Genomic DNA, 22,055 nt, shown 5'->3' with positions numbered 1-22,055 from the left:
TCAGGATTACTTCCACGAGCAATCCTTACCTTGTGAGATTCCACACATCTTGGAACCTAGCCATAATGTACCCGTACACAGCGTATTTTTAAAACTCAGGTTTGGCTTCCAAGGCTGACATCTCCTGAAAGGCATATAATATCTTGTTAACTGTAACTGGAATTAGGACAGTGAGCCCTGTTGTAAAGCCAGGTACAGAACACTTTTAAAACACTGGTATAAAGGCCAAATTTTTTTTTTTTAGAATAATCCTCATGGGTAAGGGAGAAGGAAACAAAAATGACATCAGGCCTTTCAACAAGCTATAACAATCAGGGCTAGAACAGAACACGTTCTGGTAAATTACCAAATTAACAAAGAAATAAGCTTACTCCTGATAGCACTGTTTACGAGGAATAAGCCCATTTTTCCAAGGTAAGAATTGAAACAACAACATTAAGGTGTGTTTGAGCAGCATATATACACACGTGCAGGAAGAAAGACTGTCCCTCTAAAGGTGATGTCCTCAAATTGTCATACAGTCCACTTTTCGGTTAAAAGTTCTAGAAAAAGGCAATATCCTGGGCTGCCCACTGTCCAGAAATCAATATCCACCCACTGTGAAGAAGAGCCTTCTACCTGTGGTCGACAGCCACATGGGCACAGGCCAGACTCAATTAAGAGACATGGGCGGGGGGAACTTCCCTGGTGGCACAGTGGCTAAGACTCCGTGCTCCCAATGCAGGGGGCCTGGGTTCGATCTCTGGTCAGGGAACTAGATCCCACACGCATGCTGCATTCGCGTGCCACAACTAAGGAGCCCACGTGCCGCAACTAAGACCTGTGCAACCAAATAAGTAAATATATAAATATTTTTTGAAAAGAGAGAGACGGGGGTCAGGGAGGACAAGATCCCTTCTCCATTTTTTGCTAAAGAAACAATAATTTACTATCAACTTCTCTCCCACCATGACCACCACCATCCAACTGGAGGGACTGAGTTTACACACACACACACACACACACACACACACACACACAAACACATACACACCCACACTGAATAAAACAACTTCCACTCAACCACCGAATTTCCTAAATGAGAAAATTTAATGCAGTTGCTAAAAATGTGAGCATGATGTCAAATTCTATAAAATAAAGTACACAGAATTGTAAGTTGGCTTTCTGTCTTTAAGAACGACTTGCGTTATGGGGAGAAAAAGAGCAGTTAAACCAATTTGGCTGTAAGGAAAATAGGTACCAAATGAAATCTGTTTCTCCAAAAATATTCCTTTTCTTCTACATGGAAATTAGAACCCAAAGAGGACAAGGAATAAGAAAATGCTCCTTCGCTCCTTAACGATCATGCCCTTTATAAACCTGTTGGTAACCTAAACTTCAGGATGTAAGGAGAGATTAAAACTGACCAGTCACCATGTGCTGTGTCAGGGGTGCTACCACCTTACACACCCCACCCCACCCACTCACCCAAAGGCCAGGAAGTGTGAGTTCCACTGAAGCAGGGCAACCTGACTGCCTTCTATGATAGGAGACCAGGCAACAGTCTAGCAAGAAAGAGCAGATGTACCTTTCTTGATTTCTCTATTCCCTTTCATACCAACACAAATTAAACACTGAGGTCAAATTCAAATAGTATATTTTGGGTTCTATTACGTATGTAAACAACAAAGTAGTTAATAACCAAATCAACTGTAGATTCATATTGAGTGATGGACTGTGGGGATCTGATCTGAAATCTAATACCTTCCACGTCTTTATGGACAGTATTAACAAAAACACTTGTCTTAATATAATTCTTAATAAATCTTAATTGTGATGAGTTCATCTACTTTCCTCCGAGGATGAACTGGGAAGGATTAGAAATACTAGAAGTCGGAAAAAAAGCTGAAATGATCTTGACCTTGGAAAGACATTCCCAACAGAATCAGGATGAAATTCAATAGGAATAAGTACTCTCAGCAGTTGGGGGGAAAAAAAGAAAACCTTATGCAAATATATAATAAATGCAAAAATGCAGAGGACTGTATGCAGATCACAGAATACCACAGGTCAAAAACAGGGCTAGCAATGTAGTACTGTACTGAAAAAAATAAATAAGAGGCATCAAGGTACTGGCAGAGGAAAGTTACAGAAGCTCTCTGTACGTAAAACTCCTACATTTCTTGGGATGATTTGTTCAGATAAAAGGCAAAGATTTCTGAAGTCACATGTATCTCAGTTCAGGAAAAGATACAGAAATATTACCTCCTCTGACTTCATAAAAACATATCTCCAGTGTTAGCTTCCATTTTGGTTTGTTTTTTTTTTTTAAAGAAGAAAACAACTAGAAAACAAATGTGGATTCCACCCTCACAGGTTATTCCTGCCTTATGAGAAATGATAGAACTCAGTTAAACACAAAGAAAGCAAACTCCAGGAGTGTCATGAGGATAACTCCGATTATTTGGAAAAGTAGATGTGTGCCAGGGGATTCCAGAGTCCCAGTGTCCCCAAGGGATGGACCTGAAACCAGTTTCAGGATAGGTTTCAGCTCAGTATACAAACATTTTCTAAGCAACACAGATGACCAAAGAGAATTAATTCCTCTTAGGGGATGATGTTCCTACCACTGAACATAGAGGGGAACAAAATAACAATAAATTGGGGGATGTTACAGAGGTGACTGAAGCACGGGCTGCAAGCTTGGACTTCAAAGCATATAAAAGATGCTATAATTATAACTCTCTATGAAAGACTTCACGTGTGTTAATTACAGTCATCAAGACTCATAAAGCACACTTCCTGGAAAGAAGGCAAAGTGCTCCAAAAAGCAACTTCCTTTCTATCCCTCAAAATGTACAAAAAGAAAAAAAGTAGAGAGGAGACCTCATCTTCGCTAATAATAGCAAAGGACTTATCAACCAGAAGCAATGCAAACAGATCAAAGAGAGAGAACCTGCATAGCTCTTCTGCTGGTAAAATAGAGCAGTGCTGAGGGAAGCTAGTATCCAAGGTCCTGAAAGACTTCCTGGTATCCCCCAACTTGGAGGAATAAGTAACATCCTGCTGGAACTCACTTCTACTAGCAGAAGAGGGGCTAAAGAGACACTGTACAGCCAAGGGAATCCCAGTGTCTCCCTCTGACCTGGCAGTGCTGAGGGTGGAAAGCGGGTCTGCTGTGCAAAGTGGTCTAAGAATACAGAGAAATACACCCAACAGGTGCACAGAACGAAAATCCCACAAACAGCAAAGCATCATTTCTCACCAAATGAGAACAATTTCTCATCAAAATGGCTGGCACATGCAAACAGAAAAGAAAAATGGAACTGGTTGTAAAATACGACAAAATTAAGAAGAGTCAAAGCCCACAGTCTGAAGCTGCCCACCACCACAGAGCCTTACCACCACTCTACTCCAACAACTGAATGGCTAAAAATAGAATATATACTATCATCGCCCAGCCCACCAGCTTAAGTGCTAAGAGAAAGACACACACAGACCCAAGACAAATAGGGAAGGAAGTCAATGAGATTCCACCCACACTATTTTTGGACAAACAGTGGGGCCAGACAAAATTCGGAGCATTCTTAAGAAACAATGAAGACAAGGCACAGAACATGCAGAAGGAGAATGAAGAGAACACTCTGGAAGATATACTCTAGGAAACAGAAGAAAAAAATAGAGTGTAGCTGCTCTGTATTATCAAGAAAATTTCAGGAAACGTGGACTGTTTGAAATAGGATATTAAAAAAATAAAATAAGGTAGAAAGAAATTGTCAGAGCTAAAAGGGGAAATAAGGAGAAAAAATAATATTGAAGAACTTAGAAATGAAATCAGAACATCAAATACATACAGCAGGCACTCAGTCATTCAAAACCTACTTATTGCCGTTTGACATTTATATGCCAAGCACTGCCAAATCAGTGTTGCCGACAAGAAACTTGAACAAATCACACAAGGAAAAGAATGGAGAAATGAAGCCAAATATAAGCAGTAAAATTAAATAACAACCTGTTTCTTTTATTATATATACATGTATATATTTTATGTATCCATAGAAAAAAAACTGACTATATATTGGGCTACAATAAATTCCAAAAAGTAAAAACAATACAGACCACATTCTCCTATCAAAATGATGTAAGACAAGGAATAACAAAGGTTGAAAAAAATCACAACCACTTGGAAAATTTTAAACTGTCTTAAACAATCCTGGTTCAAAGATAAAAATAAAAATCATAATTTTATAGTGTCTGTAAAAGAATGATATGAACACTAGGTAGTAACAAGTTGAAAAATTCAAAAGTTTTAAACACTTCTCATTTAAATCAAGAAAATGTTAAAATAAATAATCTAAGAATTTTATTTCAAGAAAATTTTTATAGTACAACTAAATAAACCTAGACAAATTGCAAGAAAGTAATAAAGATAGGGAAAAAATAAAATAATAAGGGTACCAAGACCACACAAAGGAAAATGAATGTCTTTTCAACAAATGGCGCTGCAACAACTACATATGCACTTGCAAACGAATGAAATCGGAACCCTACTTCACACCATATACAAAAATCAACTTAACGTGGATCAAAGACCTAAATGTAAAACCTAAAACTACACAACTCTTAGAAGAAAACATGGAGGTAAATCTATGTGACCTTGGATTTAGCAACAGTTTCTTATACGTGACACCAAAAACATAAGCAACAAAAGAAAAAATATATAAACTGGACTTCATTACAAGTAAAAGCTTTTGTGTTGCAGTACAATTTTGCACGTAGCTAAACATGTCATATAACCTTATCAGTTCTATTTTTTCTTCTTCCCTTGGAGATGTTCATCCTAGGACACTCCATTCTTCCATAGATAAAAAGGTCAATTTTCTAGAAATACCTCAGTCATTAAAGTTGAAACTAAAAGTGATCTAAAAAACTAACTAAACCTAAAGTAAACCTGAAACCTAAACTAAATAATAAATTGAGGCATTTGTTATTTTTGTAAATAGGCAGTTTAGAAAAGAAAATGAAGACTTTATAATAGAAATTAATTCAATACAATGCAAATAAACACAAGGTTTTTCTTTTATAGCCCATCAGATTACCAAAATTCTAATGATACTAAAATGTGCCAAAACAGTTACTACATAAGCTAGAGGTGGGAAATAAACCAATACCACCTTTCTGAAGGTCAGGGTGGTGATGTGTATCAAAATTTTAAATAAGGCTATCATTGGGCTGATGATCCAACTCTGAGGAACTTATCTGAATATGTAAATGTACAAAGATGGATCCCCTACAGTATTTTCTAGAGCACTGATGATTAAAGAAATTTAACGGACTCAAACGAGATACATATCAACAGGGTCAGGTATATATAAATGGTAGTGTGCTGGCAAATCTTTAACAACTAGTTCTGCAGGGGCGGGGGTGGGGGGAGCTCGTATTCGTAATATCAGCCAATTTTTGCAGCATGAGTACTCCCATCATGGCTAATTTCAAGCTACCAAAATGAACTCAGTGACTGCTGAGTTGAGAAGAAATATACAGAACTGGCTTTTATGAGCAGGTGCAAGCTAGCTGCAGCACATCACTGTATGATTCCTAATACACTGGAACAATGACAAAAAAATACACTGCAACAATAAAAAGCCATAGCTGTGATGCAAAGGATTTATATTACATGGCAAGATATCCATTACATATTACTGGATGAGAAAAGCCAATTACATACAGAACAGCTTATGTTGTATAATCTGGGATAGTGTGAATTTATATGTGTATGCATTTTATTTTCACTTTGAAAGAAAAAGAATCACACAACAGTGATGTGTAAACATTACATTCAATCTAGTTTCACCCATGACAGGAACAGTAAATCTGGCTTTCAGGGAGTATCTAAACCGAATTAAGATTATTTTAAAAAAGAACAGCAAAAGATCAACAGATTTGGCTTCAAAGTAATTAAAAACTTCTGTATTAAATAATACAAAACAAAGAAAAAGAAAAACAACAGACGAGGGTTAAGTTATTTGAAGTAAATATGAAAAAGGCTAATTTCATCTGTGTGTTCGGAGCTCACTAATAGGCAAAGGAAATGAAGAGACAACTTACAAAATAAGAAATTCAACTAGAAACAAACATATGGGAAAATGGTCATTCTTACTAGTGATCAAATAAGTGCAAATGTTTTAATTATGTACCTTTTTTGCCTACTAATTTACTGATAATCTTATAATAATACAATGTTGCAAACTGTATACAATCATTTCAGAATATGTTTAGGTTGTGTGTAATCAAGAGCTATAAAATTTTTCATATCCTCTAACTTAGAAGTAACACTTCATCTAACAAAAGTGTGCGAGTGTGTTTGAAAAAAAATTGCTATCTATGCCAAGAACTTCATCACAGCATTATTCTGAAAATGGAACATATATACACTAATATGTATAAAATAGATAACTAATTAGAACCTGCTATATAAAAAAATAAAATTCAAAAAAAAGAAAAGAAAATGGCAACACTGGGAGAAAGCTAAATGCCAAAAAAAAAAAAAAGTAAGCAAGCAAATTAATATATCTCCTCTAACAGAATATTATATAATTCCAAATATTAAGCTTATATAACCACATAGAAAATGCTTACAACATAATGTTAAATTGTACAGTATGATTACATCCATGCAAGAAACATAAAAAGAAAGCAGACTAGAAAGGAATAAACAAAAAAATCACGTTTCTTAGATCGGTACATCCTGGATAAACTTATGGATACATTTTCAAACATTTTTTTTCATATGTTGTCTAAAAAACTGCATTATTCATAAAATTACAAAATCACTGAAAAATAAAACAAAAAATAATATTATTAACATGGGCTGTCATTTCAAAGGCCATGAAAACAATATAATGTATTTCTTAACAATGTAAGAAAATTCTTAAGTGGAAGAAAATAAACACTTCTTGACTCAAACTTTGTCTATTCAGTACAACAGTCTGTCTCATTACTACACTTTTTAAACTATTTTAGAAAGCAACCATACCATCAGAGGATACATATCTCAAGTGTTCTTCTTTATTTGATTCCAAAAAGAGAATAAAAAACAATCTAAGTTCAGGCAGTAGCATACTGCTTGAAGATATATAATACAAAGAAAGAATATTTTTAACAAGACAAATCATCGTGTGACCTTGTGATTCAGTACTAGGGATGCACAATGCATTAATGAATTCTGGGAAGGATACATTGTAATTGAGTAGCAATTCACAGACAGACCCTAGGGATTTAGAAAAACCCTAGACAAGAATCCCTCTTCCCATAATAAGCATGGTCTGGAGCGGAAAGGACTACAGAAAATGTGTTTCTCAAAGGACCTATCTGGTGACTCTGATGAAAATATATTAGGAGTCAAGATTTCCCTAAAGAAATATTAATGAAGTCATGATTTCCGCCATTAAAATGGAATCCTTTGTCAAGAATTGTATGGATGGGGAAATACAAATTATTTTTCTTAAACTGATCAAGCAACATACAGGTATCTTCTCCAACCAGAAGATGGGAAACTTATGGGACTCCTCATTACAAGAGTTGACATCTGCCCCAAATTTTTTAGTCATTTCTAATATGCTTCAGATAACATCTTAGATGGTGACCCAACACGTAACAGGAGATACCAGGATGTTCGGAGGACATCCCATTCATTAGTCCTTGAACCCATCAAGGCCCTTCCATCTCTAGAATCCATGTCTGGTCCAAGTTTGGCTCCAAGAGGAGCCATTCATTAGTCCTTGAACCCATCATTAGTCCTTGAACCCATCAAGGCCCTTCCATCTCTAGAATCCATGTCTGGTCCAAGTTTGGCTCCAAGAGGAGCCAGTACTATGGTAATTCATTAGTTCCTAATACACCAGGAAGTGACTGGTAATAAAAATAGAGGCTGATTTCAAGTATCTTTTGTTTCAGCACTCATTAGCTCTGCTCTCAAATTATTCAAAATTATTCAAAGTATTCAAAACATATTTGCCTACATTTTGAATCAAGAAGTCCTCTTAATTCTATCATGGACAAATGAAGCCCATTTGAATGCTGGTCGTAAATAGGCTTTAGGGACCTTGAATAATCTGCTCCGGGGACCTGGAATGTTATAGCCCAGAATGTGAACAGCTCCGAAGAGAACACAACCAACACACAGGTGCATTTTTCAGCTAAAAATTACAAACAACTTCTATATTACATGGCTCCACCTGAGTAAGAATCCCCTTGGCAAGAATATCTCATGATACCATTTATCTACTCACTGCCTCGGGCAACTGAGAAGGCACTCTACTGTAGGAGAAGCATGCCACATAAAAGGAGATTTCCTGGGCAAGAGACATCCTAATAACCCATCACCAGATTAGCAGAGTTCTCAATACAGTAATAGATGCATTTCTATCACCTTAAACAGCTAACAGGGTGGAGGGGGGGGACACTTGGAAGAGCATGGTTGTAAATTTTCTTTTTAAAGTGTGAATGGTTTTCCTCAGGACACAGCTTGCCTTGAGCTCTGTGCTTTAGGCTATCTAACCACCTCTGGGAGGACCCAGAGAGTGCATGCAACAAAAACGCCTCCCATAAAACCCAGTCTTCTACACATGCTCACCTCCCAACCCAGCATCTGGGAGAGGAAGGGCACGGTAGATGTGACAACGATGAAGAACCGGGTTGGGCAGTGGAGCTGCCAAGAGGAAGCTGCATTGGCTGGGCTCTTCCTGATCGATGCGGCCAAGTCAACGCACAGCACAGGGCACCTCTCCTCTGCTCTCCTTCCTTCCCTCCAGAGCTTAGGGAACACATGGTGCACCACCCCTACAACGAGCAACACGCTGTGCCCTGCCAAGCCCCTCAAGATCCCCCATCACCCTCTGTTGCCTGCAACTGTTCTCCTTTTCCCCTGCACCTGTCCAACTCCAAATCTGAAATCAAGGTAAGCCAGCCTGGAGCTGATAAGATAATGAGAAGGCCATGGGCCAGAAGGAAAGTAGGGGTCAAGGAACGCCAAACGCCTGCCTGGCACTTCCAGTGGAACTGGGCTCTGTAACAATGTTTCTCCAGAGCCAGGATGAAAGTCTAGCTGTTTCTTCTGTGGTCATAGAGCCCTTTCTCCAGAATGCAGACAAGGGACACAGGAAGCTGCTTTCTTAAAATTTCTCCGACCATGGTCATGACAACTAAGGGCCGTTCCTAGGTCACAGCAATTTATATGTATATATTATAAATGTTTTTTAGAACAATCAAGTATGAAAACTCCTTACTTCATATTATGAATGTGTCCACCCTTAATCTGTTCTTCTGGTTTCAGTTAAAACCCTGGGACTTCCCTGGTGGCGCAGTGGTTAAGAATCCGCTTGCCAATGCAGGGGACACGGGTTCAATCCCTGGTCCGGGAAGATCCCACATGTCGCGGAGCAACTAAGCCCATGCGCCACAACGACTGAGCCCACGTGCCTGGAGCCCGTGCTCCGCAGCAAGAGAAGCCACTGCAATGAGAAGCCCACGCACCGCAACAAAGAGTAGCCCCCGCTCGCCGCAACTAGAGAAAGCCCGCGCGCAGCAACGAAGACCCAACGCAGCCAATAAATTAATTAATTTAAAAAGTTAAAGCCCCAAGGGAAAAAAAATGAGCATAGTAATGGAAGAAGAAATGGACACAAGTGGTCCATCTAAGGGTTAATTCCAAATCTTTCCTGGAAGGCCATGGAAAAGGGACGGACTGGCTCCAAATACAAAGCAGCCCCCAAAGTGCTCCACCAAGGTGTGTGAGGCACTCGCCGTGCCCAGGCTCAAAGGGCCAACCTGCTCTCCCTGAAAAGGGCAGAAATGCGCTTGAGCAGCTTGCAGGCTAGTGAAAAGCACTGCTTAAGGCCCAATGAAGAAGAATAAGGAGGAGGAGGGGTGAGTCAAAGGCAGCTGCCTGAGGGAGACTAAGAACACACACCCAGGCCTGCGCAGGGCCGCTGAGGAACACTGCGCCTCGCAGGCTCCACCTCCGTGTCTCCTAGGATGTCGTCCTTCCCGCAGGAAGCAAGAGACCCACGCTGATATGACAGGAGGCTTCTGATACCATTCCCCCGCGAAGGCAGTGAGACTATCAGCCGCGTGCCGGGCGGCAGGCGGGGCGGCTCTGGGCACACTTGCTCACCCTCCTCAGGGCTCTCGCCCAGCGCTCTCCGAGCCGCCTGCCTGCGGGGGAAAGAGCGGAGAGCGAGGGCGGCCAGGAGGAGCCCACCAGACCTGGCCGAGCCCCCCAACGTAGCCCATCACTCCTGGAGAGGCTGAGGCTCAGGCCCCTTGTCCAGGGCTGACAGCGGCTGGAAACTGGCTGAGATGGCAACGTCGCAGAGGAAGTTTCAAAGTTCAGGCAGCCCTTTAGATTTGGTCCAGTCTCTTCATTCTACGGGTTTCTATAGAAATAGTAAAGGAACAAAGGAGCGAAACACCCGTGGGTTAGTCGCAGGAGGCAGGGCAGGAGTACCCGACTGCCTTTCCGTTACAGGCTTTAGAAATGATATTCACAGCTACACCAACATGCAGAGCCACAGGAGTATGTCCCAGCCTGCTCAAACTCTCACACAGCCAGTGTGCCGTTGTTTTTGCATGATCTACTGATTTCCAAAAATATATCACAAGAGTTAGAGAGAAAAGAGACTTAAACTCTTAACAAGTACCCTGCCATTCTCTTAAGGGCAAACCAGGAACAAGAATTAAAGTCATCCTGTATTATTAGAACAAGTCACAGGAAATGGGTCAGCTCTTTAGGACAAGAAGAAAATTGCATTTGCCATCTGCGGAAAGAACCTGTAATATAATGAAGGAGTTCTGAAAGGTGCAGTTCCTAAAATATCAATTCTCGTGGCAAGAACGTATCATTGTGTCTTTACCTTAAAAAATAAACTAACCAAAGAACCCTCTCAGACTGACTGGGTATAAAGCAAGCAAAGGCTGCTGCTAATGCCACCCTCCCTGACTATCTGGGATAGAAACACAATTAGAAAGAGATGCTTTAAAGCTCTCAAGTTAAGTGGGGTGAGGATGTTCAAATCATCAAATGAGGAAGATGCGCTATTGCCCAACACAGGCACACAGCACCTTCTCCCTTTCTAGTACACGCACTGCATCCTATTTTGAAACCCAGTGCCCTGTGATAGATTACCCAGCACAGGCTCGCTAGCTTTCTGCCGGTAACCATGCACCAATCTCAAGTCCCCATCCTCTGGAAAAGGAGAATTTTACATTTTGTTTGATTACAATGTATTCTGTTTTGCAGACCAGGGTGTTACTATAGAAAGTTAATCACCTCCTCAAAGCACATTCTCAAGTGTCCTTCTTTTAATGCATTCAAGCACCCAACTTCCCCTCTCACCAGCTCACCACCACATGATGTTTGAAAGAAGAACCAACTTGGAAGTTCCCTAAATCTTAAAGAAATGCACACACCAGAGAATCTAAGGAACCCCTCCTAGCATTTGGTTAAGGAAGCTGTGAGAGAGAATAAACGGGTGGGTAGGATTCCAGAGAAGGGTCTTTTTTTGCGGGGTGGGGGACCTGCAGCAAAAAGCTGGAAGACTGAACAACGGGTGGATGAGACACTGGAGCGTTTCTCTCTAGAAACCACTGGTCAGCTGCAGTCACCAGGAAATAGGTGGAAAACGCCACCCGTCACCCCACAGCCTCTTCCCCAAATGGAAATGTAAAAAACAAACACTAAAACTGAAAAAGATGAAAAAAGTTTTTAAAATGTAAAAAAAGAAGCAAAAGAAAAATTCTACTTCGATTTTTTTACTAAGTGATGGTGATTTTAAAAGGGGGGGGAGGGGCAAATTCTGGAAAGAGGCAATTAATTCATGATTTCAGTTCTCCAAAGGGAAAAAACATGAGGCCATCTCTCAGAAATACGAACATGTTTCTAAACATCACTATTCACTTCCTGTAATAGAGCCAAAAAGTCTCACTCTAGCTGTTTTTCTTTAATTTGTGGATCAATTATCGCTCCCTTCTGTGAAACTGCAGAAATACCGTGGCATTACTAACATTCTGGTTCCCGACTGCACCACAATCCATCACACACTTCCCTGAAACAGCTATTTGCTTCCAAAGCAGTCAAACTGCTCACAATCTAAGATTAATCCTGTAATAAAGGTGTGTAGAATTGTCAAATTTCAAAGGACTTGTGTAACAGTTTTCCATTCAAACTGCTGGATAAACTGCTATTGGCTTTTTAACCCGAAACAATTATGAGAACGTTCAACTGAATCATCCTCCTGAGACAATGAATGAGAAGCAGGCATGGAGACAAAGACGACCTCGCCTTTAAAACAGAATTTCTTTAACTGTGCCCCAAGTGGCCCACAAAATGACAAAGAGGCGTGGTAAATGGAGAACAAATCAATGATACCCATTAGAAGAAAGCAAGACATTTAAATTCACTCCCTTCAACTGCTCTTTCTTCTGGGAACCCAGCTGCCCACCCTGCCCCCGTGATGCCTCCTACACCCACAAGTCCCCAGTTACTGAGTCCCCAGTTACAACAGAATGATTGTAAACTGAGCAAGACAAGGTGCTTCGCTGAGCTACAAAGAAACAACGGCCACTATCTTTGCCCTCATGGAGCTTCCACTTTAGTTAGAAACATAGGGCAAGTGGTCATTAACAGTTTCTCATAGTTAAAGGCAAAAAACGATATGCTTGCTCCAAGGAAATAATATATATCACTCAGGAGTTCAAGTTCTCAAGACCGTCTGCTCTCCCCAGTTGTGTAATCCCCGGAAAGCGTCTAGAATGGCCTTCAGATTATTTTGTCTTTTTCTTTGTATTAAGAGCCAATAGAAAAGCCAAAACCAGGAAGGATAATACTCAGAAGGACATGTCAGGCTGAGGACATCAACTGTAAAACAACCAGAACTGTGAAAAGTGCTTGTAGTCTTTCCTGCTGGCAAATAAGAAACAGTGAGTGTCTCACGTACATTATTTTACACAGAGTAGGTGCTTAATATTTGTTCATTTGATCAGCATTCTATATACAACTGTTCTTTCTTATGGTATGTCTGGTAAAAAATTTAGAGGAAATATTTATTTTCCAAAAACTGGCAAGTGTTTGCTGAATAAATGAATTTGAAATATCTTGATAACTTTATTTTTAAATAATACTAATTTTGTTCTTAAAATTGAAACATGAGGCTCTTAACAAAATATTCTGCACTGATTTCAGAAATTATGGCTAGGTATAAAGGTCAACCCCAGAAGCTACTTAGCAAATTCAGTCTTTGGTTCTCAACACTGCAATATGGATGTTTATTTTGTTTGTAATAAAGTCCAGATTCATGACCACCTAGGATTTATGAACTCATTTGCGACAGCATGTTTAGGTCCTTTTTTTCCTTTTTACTACATGTTAGATGAGAAATCAGACAGGTTTTTTACATATCAGTAAGGTAACAAATCATAGGTGATTGTTGAACAACTTCGTATAATTTTATTAGTAACAGCTGTTCACATAAAATAGAGTTTGGGTCTGAGAATAGCTCTTTCTTTAATGTTACTCCATTCGGCAGAACAAGAGAAAACATTCACTGTTTACTGTAGTCAGTTATTGCCACAGATTTAATTACCAACAATCACACATTTTACCTTCTACTGCTATTTCACACTTCCCTAGGATTAATTCTGCAGAGATCTTAACATTGCTTAAAAGTTTCCCTTTGAAAAAAAATGTCACTACCCTCCCCTTCAACCAGAAAATTAGACTTTAAATTTGCTGCTACAAATACTTGTATTTCCCTCAACCCAAAAGAGAGAGTCTGGAGAAAACACATTCTTTCCACCTTCTCAGTGAGAAAGCAATCCTAACCTTCTTAAAATGGCTTCTCTCTCTTGCAAGATGTACCCTTTGAGGTCCCTATTCTTCCTCTACAACACCCAATCCACAGTTCCATTAATACCAAAAGAACTAATAACCTAAAAGAAAAACTAATATGAATGCTGGAATCAAAATCATCCTTGGCAAATCTCGTTCATTTCTTTTCAAGTGTAAGTTTGCCTGGATCATGAAGAAAAATGTGTTCTTTTCTGCTAAGTTTAGCATAGCACGCAGCCTCACAACTGCAGAAGCTGTTTCAGGTCCTTAAAAATTCATCTGTAATAAAAATCATAACTATATTTAATAGGCATCTCTGAAAATTGAACATAAGCCATCTCTTATAAGGTACAGCTAGGTTGTTTGATATTTTTAAATGAAAAAGAGGCTATAAAATTTATCTGTAATAAACAAAATGGCCACTAAATTATTCTTCTGGTTCTCCTTCCTAAGCCTACCTAAAAATATGTGAACAGATACATACGGGATCACTTCACTGTTCAGTAGGGTTTTAATTTGCGCCCAAAATTCCCATAAGAAGAAACAATACGTAAGTACAAGTACGAGATTGACAGTTATATGGCAGATCTAGACAATGAATCTACGTGGTTCAATGCAAAAATCTTACGCTGAACGCCTTGTTATATAGTCAGAGCTACAGTTTTGGTTTTTATGAGGGATGCTGCCACTTCACTCTTCAAATACAAACTATAAGTACTTTGTTTCCAAAAAAATAAAATGAAGAAAAAAAGGAAACACATCCAAACAAATCCTGACATTTAGAAACATATTCAACACTTGCAAAGCTAAAAAAGTAGCAGAAAGAAAACCAGCTGGTCTTAAAGCAGCCTCATAAACACTGTATTATGGTATTTCCAGGGAGCTTCTGTTATTAGGGCTGCTCAGAAGGAAGCTTTCCTTCTGCGGCTCTGAGGAGCCATCCTAGAGAGCCACTAACCTCTAGGTTAATTCGGGCATCAACATCCTCATCCTTCCCCTAGCAACTCTACAGAGGGGTAACGGGGTGGGTGCTTTTACCGAGACCTGCATGCATGAGCTCTCCACACAGTCTAACTCTGTCAGAGCACTTCCAGCCTTCCAGGTGTCTTCCGCTCTGTAACTGTTCAGTTTTCAGTACAAATGTACATCGCTCAAATTAAAAACGTTCTTTCTGCAATTCTTAAAATTTAATCGTTGCGGTTCTCCTCATGTAACTATATATAGGTAAATTGTAAAAATCTGTTCGCTCACCACCTGTACTCTAGAGAATTTAAAAATTCACTCTGTTGAGTGTATCATGGGGAAAAGTATACGGCAAAAAAGATGAGAGGGTTAAACTAGCTTCTATACAAAAAAAACAATCAAGACATGGTATGGTTTCTTTTTTTTTTCCTGTAAACTTTCATATTTTAAGTGTGACTGTTATCATTCCCAAATGCACCCAGCACAGAACTGTAATACACGGTTCAATATGTGATGTAACATCTTACATTAACACTTCCTATCCTGGAATGCATTTGTATTTAATTGGCTCAAAGAGTTACATATAATTTTTTTAAAAGATCATGATTTTCTCTGCCACAGAATAAAAACATTACATTTCCCCATGTCTCTATAATGTCTTCATTGCTTTATGGTCCCAATTTCTATTAGGAGGGTTACAAATAAGTTTACTTACTCAACAAATACTTATTGAGACCATTCTATGAATTAGAGATTGTGCCAGAAGCTGGGATTTAATAGTGAACAATAATAGAATCAGTCCTCAGTCCCTACTCTCCTAAGCTTCCAGTCTAGAATAGAAAGAAAATCTCCAATCACATATGTAATTCAGTTAGAAGAGGAAGAACATATATTCTTTCATCTAAAACGGGCTTAAACTTTGCCTCTTCAATAGGTGGAATCCAATCAATAAAAAAAGGTTTGCTAAATTTTTCTATCAGATGACTAAGATCTGAAGAGTAAAGATTTCTAAAACATGTAAAGTAAGAACAGGTTAATGGAGGGAAAAAATGTGTCTTCAAGGAACTGAAAATTTCAACATGAATATCCTTGACCGGAAGCAGGCATTCAAGGCCACTTGTTTTATACAGACTTAAAGACACATTATATTAAATAGTGTGACCTATGTACCACCAAATAATTAGTTAATATTTGTAAGTATTAATTAAAGGAAACAATGTGCATTACATCTAGGAAGTATATAAAAACTTAAAATATTCTCTTTGCATATCTATGTAGAAAACAAACAGTTTTCTTTGAGGTGTCTAAGAAAATAAACACTATATAAATGAATTTAGAAAATGAATAAAGAAAACAAGAATTCAGAATTTAATATGCTATTTTATGGTAGTAGGTTTCTGGGTTCGTTTTTTAAAAACAATAAATATCAAAATGTATAAGTACTGTAGAATTTGGAACATATCAGCATAATTGCTGGATAGGTATCAAGGCAGCCCAAATTTTACTGCCATACTTTCATCTAGGCAGGTAACCACTATTTTCTCTTTCTAATTTCTCCGTAGTATAAAATTAACTAATTAATTTTATATTTTGCAAGGGGCCCCTGCCAAATAAATCCATTAAAATGGTGTCACACGTTGAACTACAATTTACTTTGAAAATAATTTTACACTGAATTGCATTTAAATATAAGGGTGATTCCTCAATTTAAATAAAGTAGTTAAAAATACTGGTAAACCTTTTGATGGGCATCATTTACATGAATGAACACTGAGTGCAAAGCAGCATCAAAGCAGCACATCATCAGGCACTGCTCAGAAGGAAACCCTCCCCAATACCTTCCCTGGTTCAAATCAACCATCATTTCTCTCCGGGACTCAAAAATCACAAGCACACACACAAATCTACAATTAGTATATGGCACTGACTATATAAATCGTGTAGGTACTGCAGTAGTTATGTTACAAAAGCAACATACCTAGAACATGAAGCTGTAGCAAATCTTACATGATGTCTAGGGATTGAGTTTCTAACAAAAAGTTGTATAGTTTTAAAATGCTAATAAATGTAGATGTTAAACTGATGTCATATTTTTCTACCACTTCTAATAGGCCATACTTAGGGGCTGGGGTGGGGCTGTATTTAATCCTACTCGAAAATCTAATAAGAAGGGGAGAAAAAAAGTTCTCCACACCACCATTTTAGCAGTAAACTGTTTTAATTTTTTTCCTCATAAAATTATCTCCCAGTTCATTTTTTAAAGCAAAGTATGTTTGTTTGTTTGTTTGTTTAAAAAAGCACAATATGTTACTTAAGTCCAGTCTGTAATTAAGTGTCCATCTACGGGCATTTTTCCCAAAGTCCTCCTCCTAGACATTCAAACCTAGGCCCTCAGACAGACAAATCCCCTGAGCTCTAACTCACAGCTGCTAGGAACCCAGAGCTGCCACATTTCAGGCAATGGGGTTGGCCTGAGAGACCTCAAATGCCCTATTCACAGCTAAACAGAAACAAATAAAGACTGTACACAGGGCAAAAGAAAACAAAAAAACATCCTTAAGTCTCTCTAAAACACACGCTTTTCCCCTTAATCATGCATTAAACTCCATACATTTCTCTTGCCCCCTCTATTTTCTTCTCAATCTTGAGAATTCAGAAAGCATTCAACTACACCTTTTCAGCCATTAGAAGTAGCTCAAAATGAGAACAAAAAATAAAAAATAAAAAGATCTTCTTTTTCCAATTGCAGTTTTCCCCTTCCCTGGCTTCATTCCCTGAAGTCCACCCCTCTTATCCAGGGTTTGCCTTCTGTTCTTTATAAACATGTGCACATTTACCTAATCTGGTTTCAAAATGAAGACATTAAGCAGGGCATGTGAGTTAACCATTTGTAACTATTTGTAATCACTGGATTTTGTTCCTTCTTGTAAATGACCCAGTACATAAGCAGTTCAGTCCCAAAGGCAATTGGTTCCTCGAACCAGGAGATGGAAAGTTCAAGATAAGAAAGAAAATGCATGCTTCTCAAATCAGAATTGACAATATTTTCTTCCAGAAATGTCTGAGAAGTCTATTCATCATACACGCAAATATCCAGAACACGAGTGCAGACATTTTTCAGGCCTGTTACTGCAAAGCCGTTTGTTCTTCCTACCACAATAGCTCAGAGTTATGTCGCGCTGGCCTGAACGTTGATTCTGAACATTCTCTCAGAGATAATAATGAATAAAATTCCTAGTTCAGAAATGGCATTTTCTTGCTAACTTAATGTTAAGACAGAATGTTGGGTTATTTTGTAGAGATTAAAGGGAAATTTTTGCTGTTCACTTCCCGTTTTCCTTCTAGCCCAGATTCCAAAGATATTAAAATGCTGTCCGCTTTAAACAAAAGGTTTCTATTTGCTTCCATGAGAGTAATTGAGGCTGTACTGGTAACTATTGTGAATTCAGGCCTACATCTGGGTTGCCTCATTAAACAAAAGATACCCATCGCTGTCAACAACCATACAGCACAACCCTCCCATATCCCTCATCTTTATCTGGAAGGAATGGTGGAGAAACACGCCTGTCACCATTAAGAAACTCTTCTGGGTCCCTCCTTTTGGTGGTCTGGTGGTTAGAGAACAGCACTCGTGTGACACATTTGGGCTTGCCTCCCCGCCCCGCGAAAACACAAGCCCGCTTTCTTCGGAGAGCCAACCACTCGGCTCCCTCCTCATCGCTCCTCGGAGAACCCAGTCGCGAGTCAGCCCACCGTTCTACCATTCGCTCCCGACCCCAGAAAGCACTGATAATGGATGCACACAGGCCACCCCACCGGACGCCATCCCCCAACGTGGCTCCGCTCGCCACCCTCGGGCCACACATACGCACAGCTCCCCACTCCACCACCCCACGGGGCGCCGCGGCCACGACACTGGAAGTTCAACCCCCCTGCCCACCTTCCCACCCCCGCGCCTCTCCCCGAAGCAATGTGTCATTGAGCAAATTGCAGAAGCACCGCAGACAAATGCGCACCCCCGAGTGCACAGCCCTTAGGGATACCGAAAGGCACAAGCCGAGGCCCTGAGCAGAGCAACCCCGACCCCTCTACGCGCGCGCGCGTCTCTGTGTACGCGCGCGCGCGCCCAAGAGGGTGCGGGTAGGGGCCGGGGACGCGCCCGGGGAGGGCAGGGGCGAGCCGCGGGCGGCCGGGGGCCGGGGCCACGGTCCCGGGGGGCTGAGGGTGGTGGGTAGGGGGCGCAGGTCCGGCGGGAGGGCCCGCGGCGGCCGGCTCCGGCTGTACTCACCGAGCAGCAGCAGCTTGAGCTCCCGGCGGGCGTCCCGCTTGTCCCTGCGGAGCTGCCGCTCAATCTCGTCGTTGATCCGCCGGGCTTCCTTAGCCTCCTCGCTCAGGCAGCACGCCATGATGGACTCCAGAGTCATTCTTCCAAAGTGCCTCCGCTGCAGCCCCGCCGGCACCCCCTGCTCACACGCGCGCACACACACCCTCCCGCCCTCGCTCCCCCGAGGCAGCGGTGGCCGCCGAGCCCCCGCCGCCCGGGCGCGCGTCCGGGATGAGCTCGGGGAACCGCCGCGGCGGCCGCGGCCAGGGCAGGGGCCACTAGGTGGGCCGGGGGTGCGGCGGGAGCTGGCGGCTCGAGCCGCCGGGAGGAGCGAGGCGGACGCGGGAGGCGGCCGCGGGCGCTGGCTCGGGGGGCGCACTGGGGAAGGCCGCCGCGCCCGGCCTCGCTCAGACGCCCGCGCCTCCTTCCCCGGGAACGGGCGGCCCGCCTCGCCCCCCGCGCCGCCGCCGCCGCCGCCGCGGCTCCCCTAAGCCGTGCGCCCGGCGGCGAGAGCACATCCACCGGGGCGTCCCCGCAGCGAGCGACCGCCGACGGCTCCCTGCGCCCGGCGCGCTCGCTCCTCGCCGCCGCCTGACAACGGCTCCCGGGCGCCCTCGGCCCTGCCCGCGCCCACCGCCCGGCTCGCGCGCAAACCCGACTCGCCGGCCCGCCCGCCCGGCCGCCGCGCGCTCCTTCGCCTCCGCCTCCGCCTCCGCCAGACGCCCACCCCCGGCCCGGATTGCCTGCCGCGGAGCGGCTGCTCAGTGCTCGCCCTCCCCCTCGCCACACACACACATTTTCTTCTTTCTCTGAACTGGAGCACAGATCCGGGAGGGAGGCGGCGGCGGCGGCGGCGGCAGAAGGAGGAGGAGGAGGAGGAGGGAGGGGATGGGCGTGGGAGGAGGGGAGCGGGAGGCGGAGCCGCCGGCCCCTCCTGAAAGGTTTTCCTGGGCTCGCAGCCGCCGCGGCGCGCCTCCAAGTGCGGCTCTCCCCTCGCTAGCGCAGCTCCCGCTCCCGCGCCCTAGGTCTGGCCCACCGGCTCAGCGGTCACGGCCACCCCCGGCGGGGGGCGGGGCCGGGTCGCTGAGGCGCAGCCGGGGCCGCCGCCAACCTGCAGCTGCCGGTTGGCCGCCCGGGCGTGGTAAAGCGGGAATATGGCGGCCTCCGCCCGCCAGCTGCCCACTGGCCCCGGAACGCGGCCGCGGCTCCTCCGAAAAGGCGGGGATCTTGGCCCAGTAAGCCCCCAGCACTGGCCGGCGCCGTGAACACCCTGTCCGGCTCCCCCGAAGACGGCCTCGGCGCTCCCGCCCCCGGCTCCGGGGCAGCGCGGATCAGCTCCGCCGGGCGGCTCTTGCCCAGTTCGGTGTTCTTTCCCGTTCCTATTTCTAAAACGCCATTTGGTTAGAAAGTATCTCGCGTCACCTCTGACCCCAGTTCTGTCGTAGCAAATAAGATACACTCAATCGTGGAGTGTGACTGGAGAAGAGAAGGAACTGTCGCTGTCTAGCGGAGGGAGGACGGGGGAGATTTAACAGGAGAAACTGGCCACAAAGTAACTGGAGATAGAAATCTAAATCCTGAGCAGAAAAATGAAGCGGCCCAGTTTCCAAGAGTCTCCTGATAGCTTCCAACTTTTCATGCCATTGAAGTTGTTTTTGTTTTGTTTTTGTACAAGCTCTCCTCTTGTTTTTGAGAAAGGCACACGATGTTTAACAGACAAGTAATCGACTTTACCATTCTAGACCGAGATGGAATTATGACTTCTGGGAAAATGCAAAGTAATGTGAAATAAAAGAAATGGAAAGAATAAAAGAGGAAAATGGGAAAACCAGGATCGCTCCAGCAAAATGCCATTCTAGTATTTTGTTTTTCCACTTTCGATTGAGGCAGTTTACTTTAAATGTTGTCTGCTTATTTTGTTGTAGCATGTGTCTGATAAATGGCCAGAAGAACTCCTTGCTCGTTCAAGTTTTATTTTATCTAATAGCTACAAGAGGTGAAACTCATACTGCTTTCTGCCTTAATGGAGGCTCAGGTCTTCAGAGTAAATTGTATCTTAAGAAGGGAATCCCTTTTTCACATTTTATGTTTTCTCTGAGATGTCTCTAGTGCAACCTCCTGATCCAGAATGTAAAGTGAGGGCATGACTCTACTATTGCTATAGGTCAAGAATGCACATAGGATTCCTGGATGATGGGTGTGCGACTGCCTTCTTTCATTTGCCATTACTTCCACCCCTTGACACACACACACACACACACACACACACCACGACTTAGATCAAACAAGTCATCCAGACATAAGATCTATATTTTAGGCTCCCCTTTTAAAAGGATATTTGGCCTAGAAAATGCAGTTATCCCTTAGTTGAATCCAAGGATGCAGAACCTGTGGATAAGGAGGGCCAACTGTAATTAAATTTCACCTTGGCCAGGAAAGCAGAAAGGACAAACTTCACCCCCTTTATGTGAACGCTGTGAAATCAAAATTTAAAATTAAGTGACTAATGAAGTTAAAGACTGAAATTCAATATGCCAAAATTTTAAATGGCTTCAAGGGAAAAACTTAATTATAAGTTTGCATCCTCTCAAATATGTCTATACATGAATTGCAGAGAGATACAAAACATCAGAAAAATAACAGAACGCTTCAAATAAGTGTCTGGTTTCCTTGCCACGGATCCTCTGAGATTTTTGAAAATGTCTCCCAAACTATGCTATTAAGCTATCAGGTACTCCATTTTGACTGAATTGACCTAATATATTTATTTATTTTTATTTTTATTTTTATTTATATATTTGTCTGTACTGGGTCTTAGTTGCGGCACACAGCATCTTTAGTTGCAGCATGTGAACTCTTAGTTGCGGCATGTGGGATCTAGTTCCCTGACCAGGGATCAAACCA

General features: G+C 42.2%; 1 protein-coding gene across 2 annotated transcripts in view; it reads right to left on the bottom strand.

The window, feature by feature from the left end:
* GNAQ (G protein subunit alpha q) overlaps positions 1-19,356 on the bottom strand; it is a 287,167-nt gene extending 267,811 nt beyond the window's left edge. For both annotated transcript variants that reach the window (XM_060014594.1, XM_060014595.1), the window contains exon 1: positions 19,116-19,356. In XM_060014594.1, coding sequence (XP_059870577.1) covers positions 19,116-19,251 — 136 coding nt within the window. In that variant the 5' untranslated portion in view covers positions 19,252-19,356. The remainder of the gene's footprint in view (positions 1-19,115) is intronic.
* Positions 19,357-22,055: the final 2,699 nt, after the last annotated feature.

This window comes from Delphinus delphis, chromosome 6 (genome assembly GCF_949987515.2).
Source record: "Delphinus delphis chromosome 6, mDelDel1.2, whole genome shotgun sequence".
NCBI classification, from domain to species: domain Eukaryota; kingdom Metazoa; phylum Chordata; class Mammalia; order Artiodactyla; family Delphinidae; genus Delphinus; species Delphinus delphis.
The sequence above is the reverse complement of the archived record's forward strand: the minus strand, read 5'-3'. Positions and strand labels throughout refer to the sequence as shown.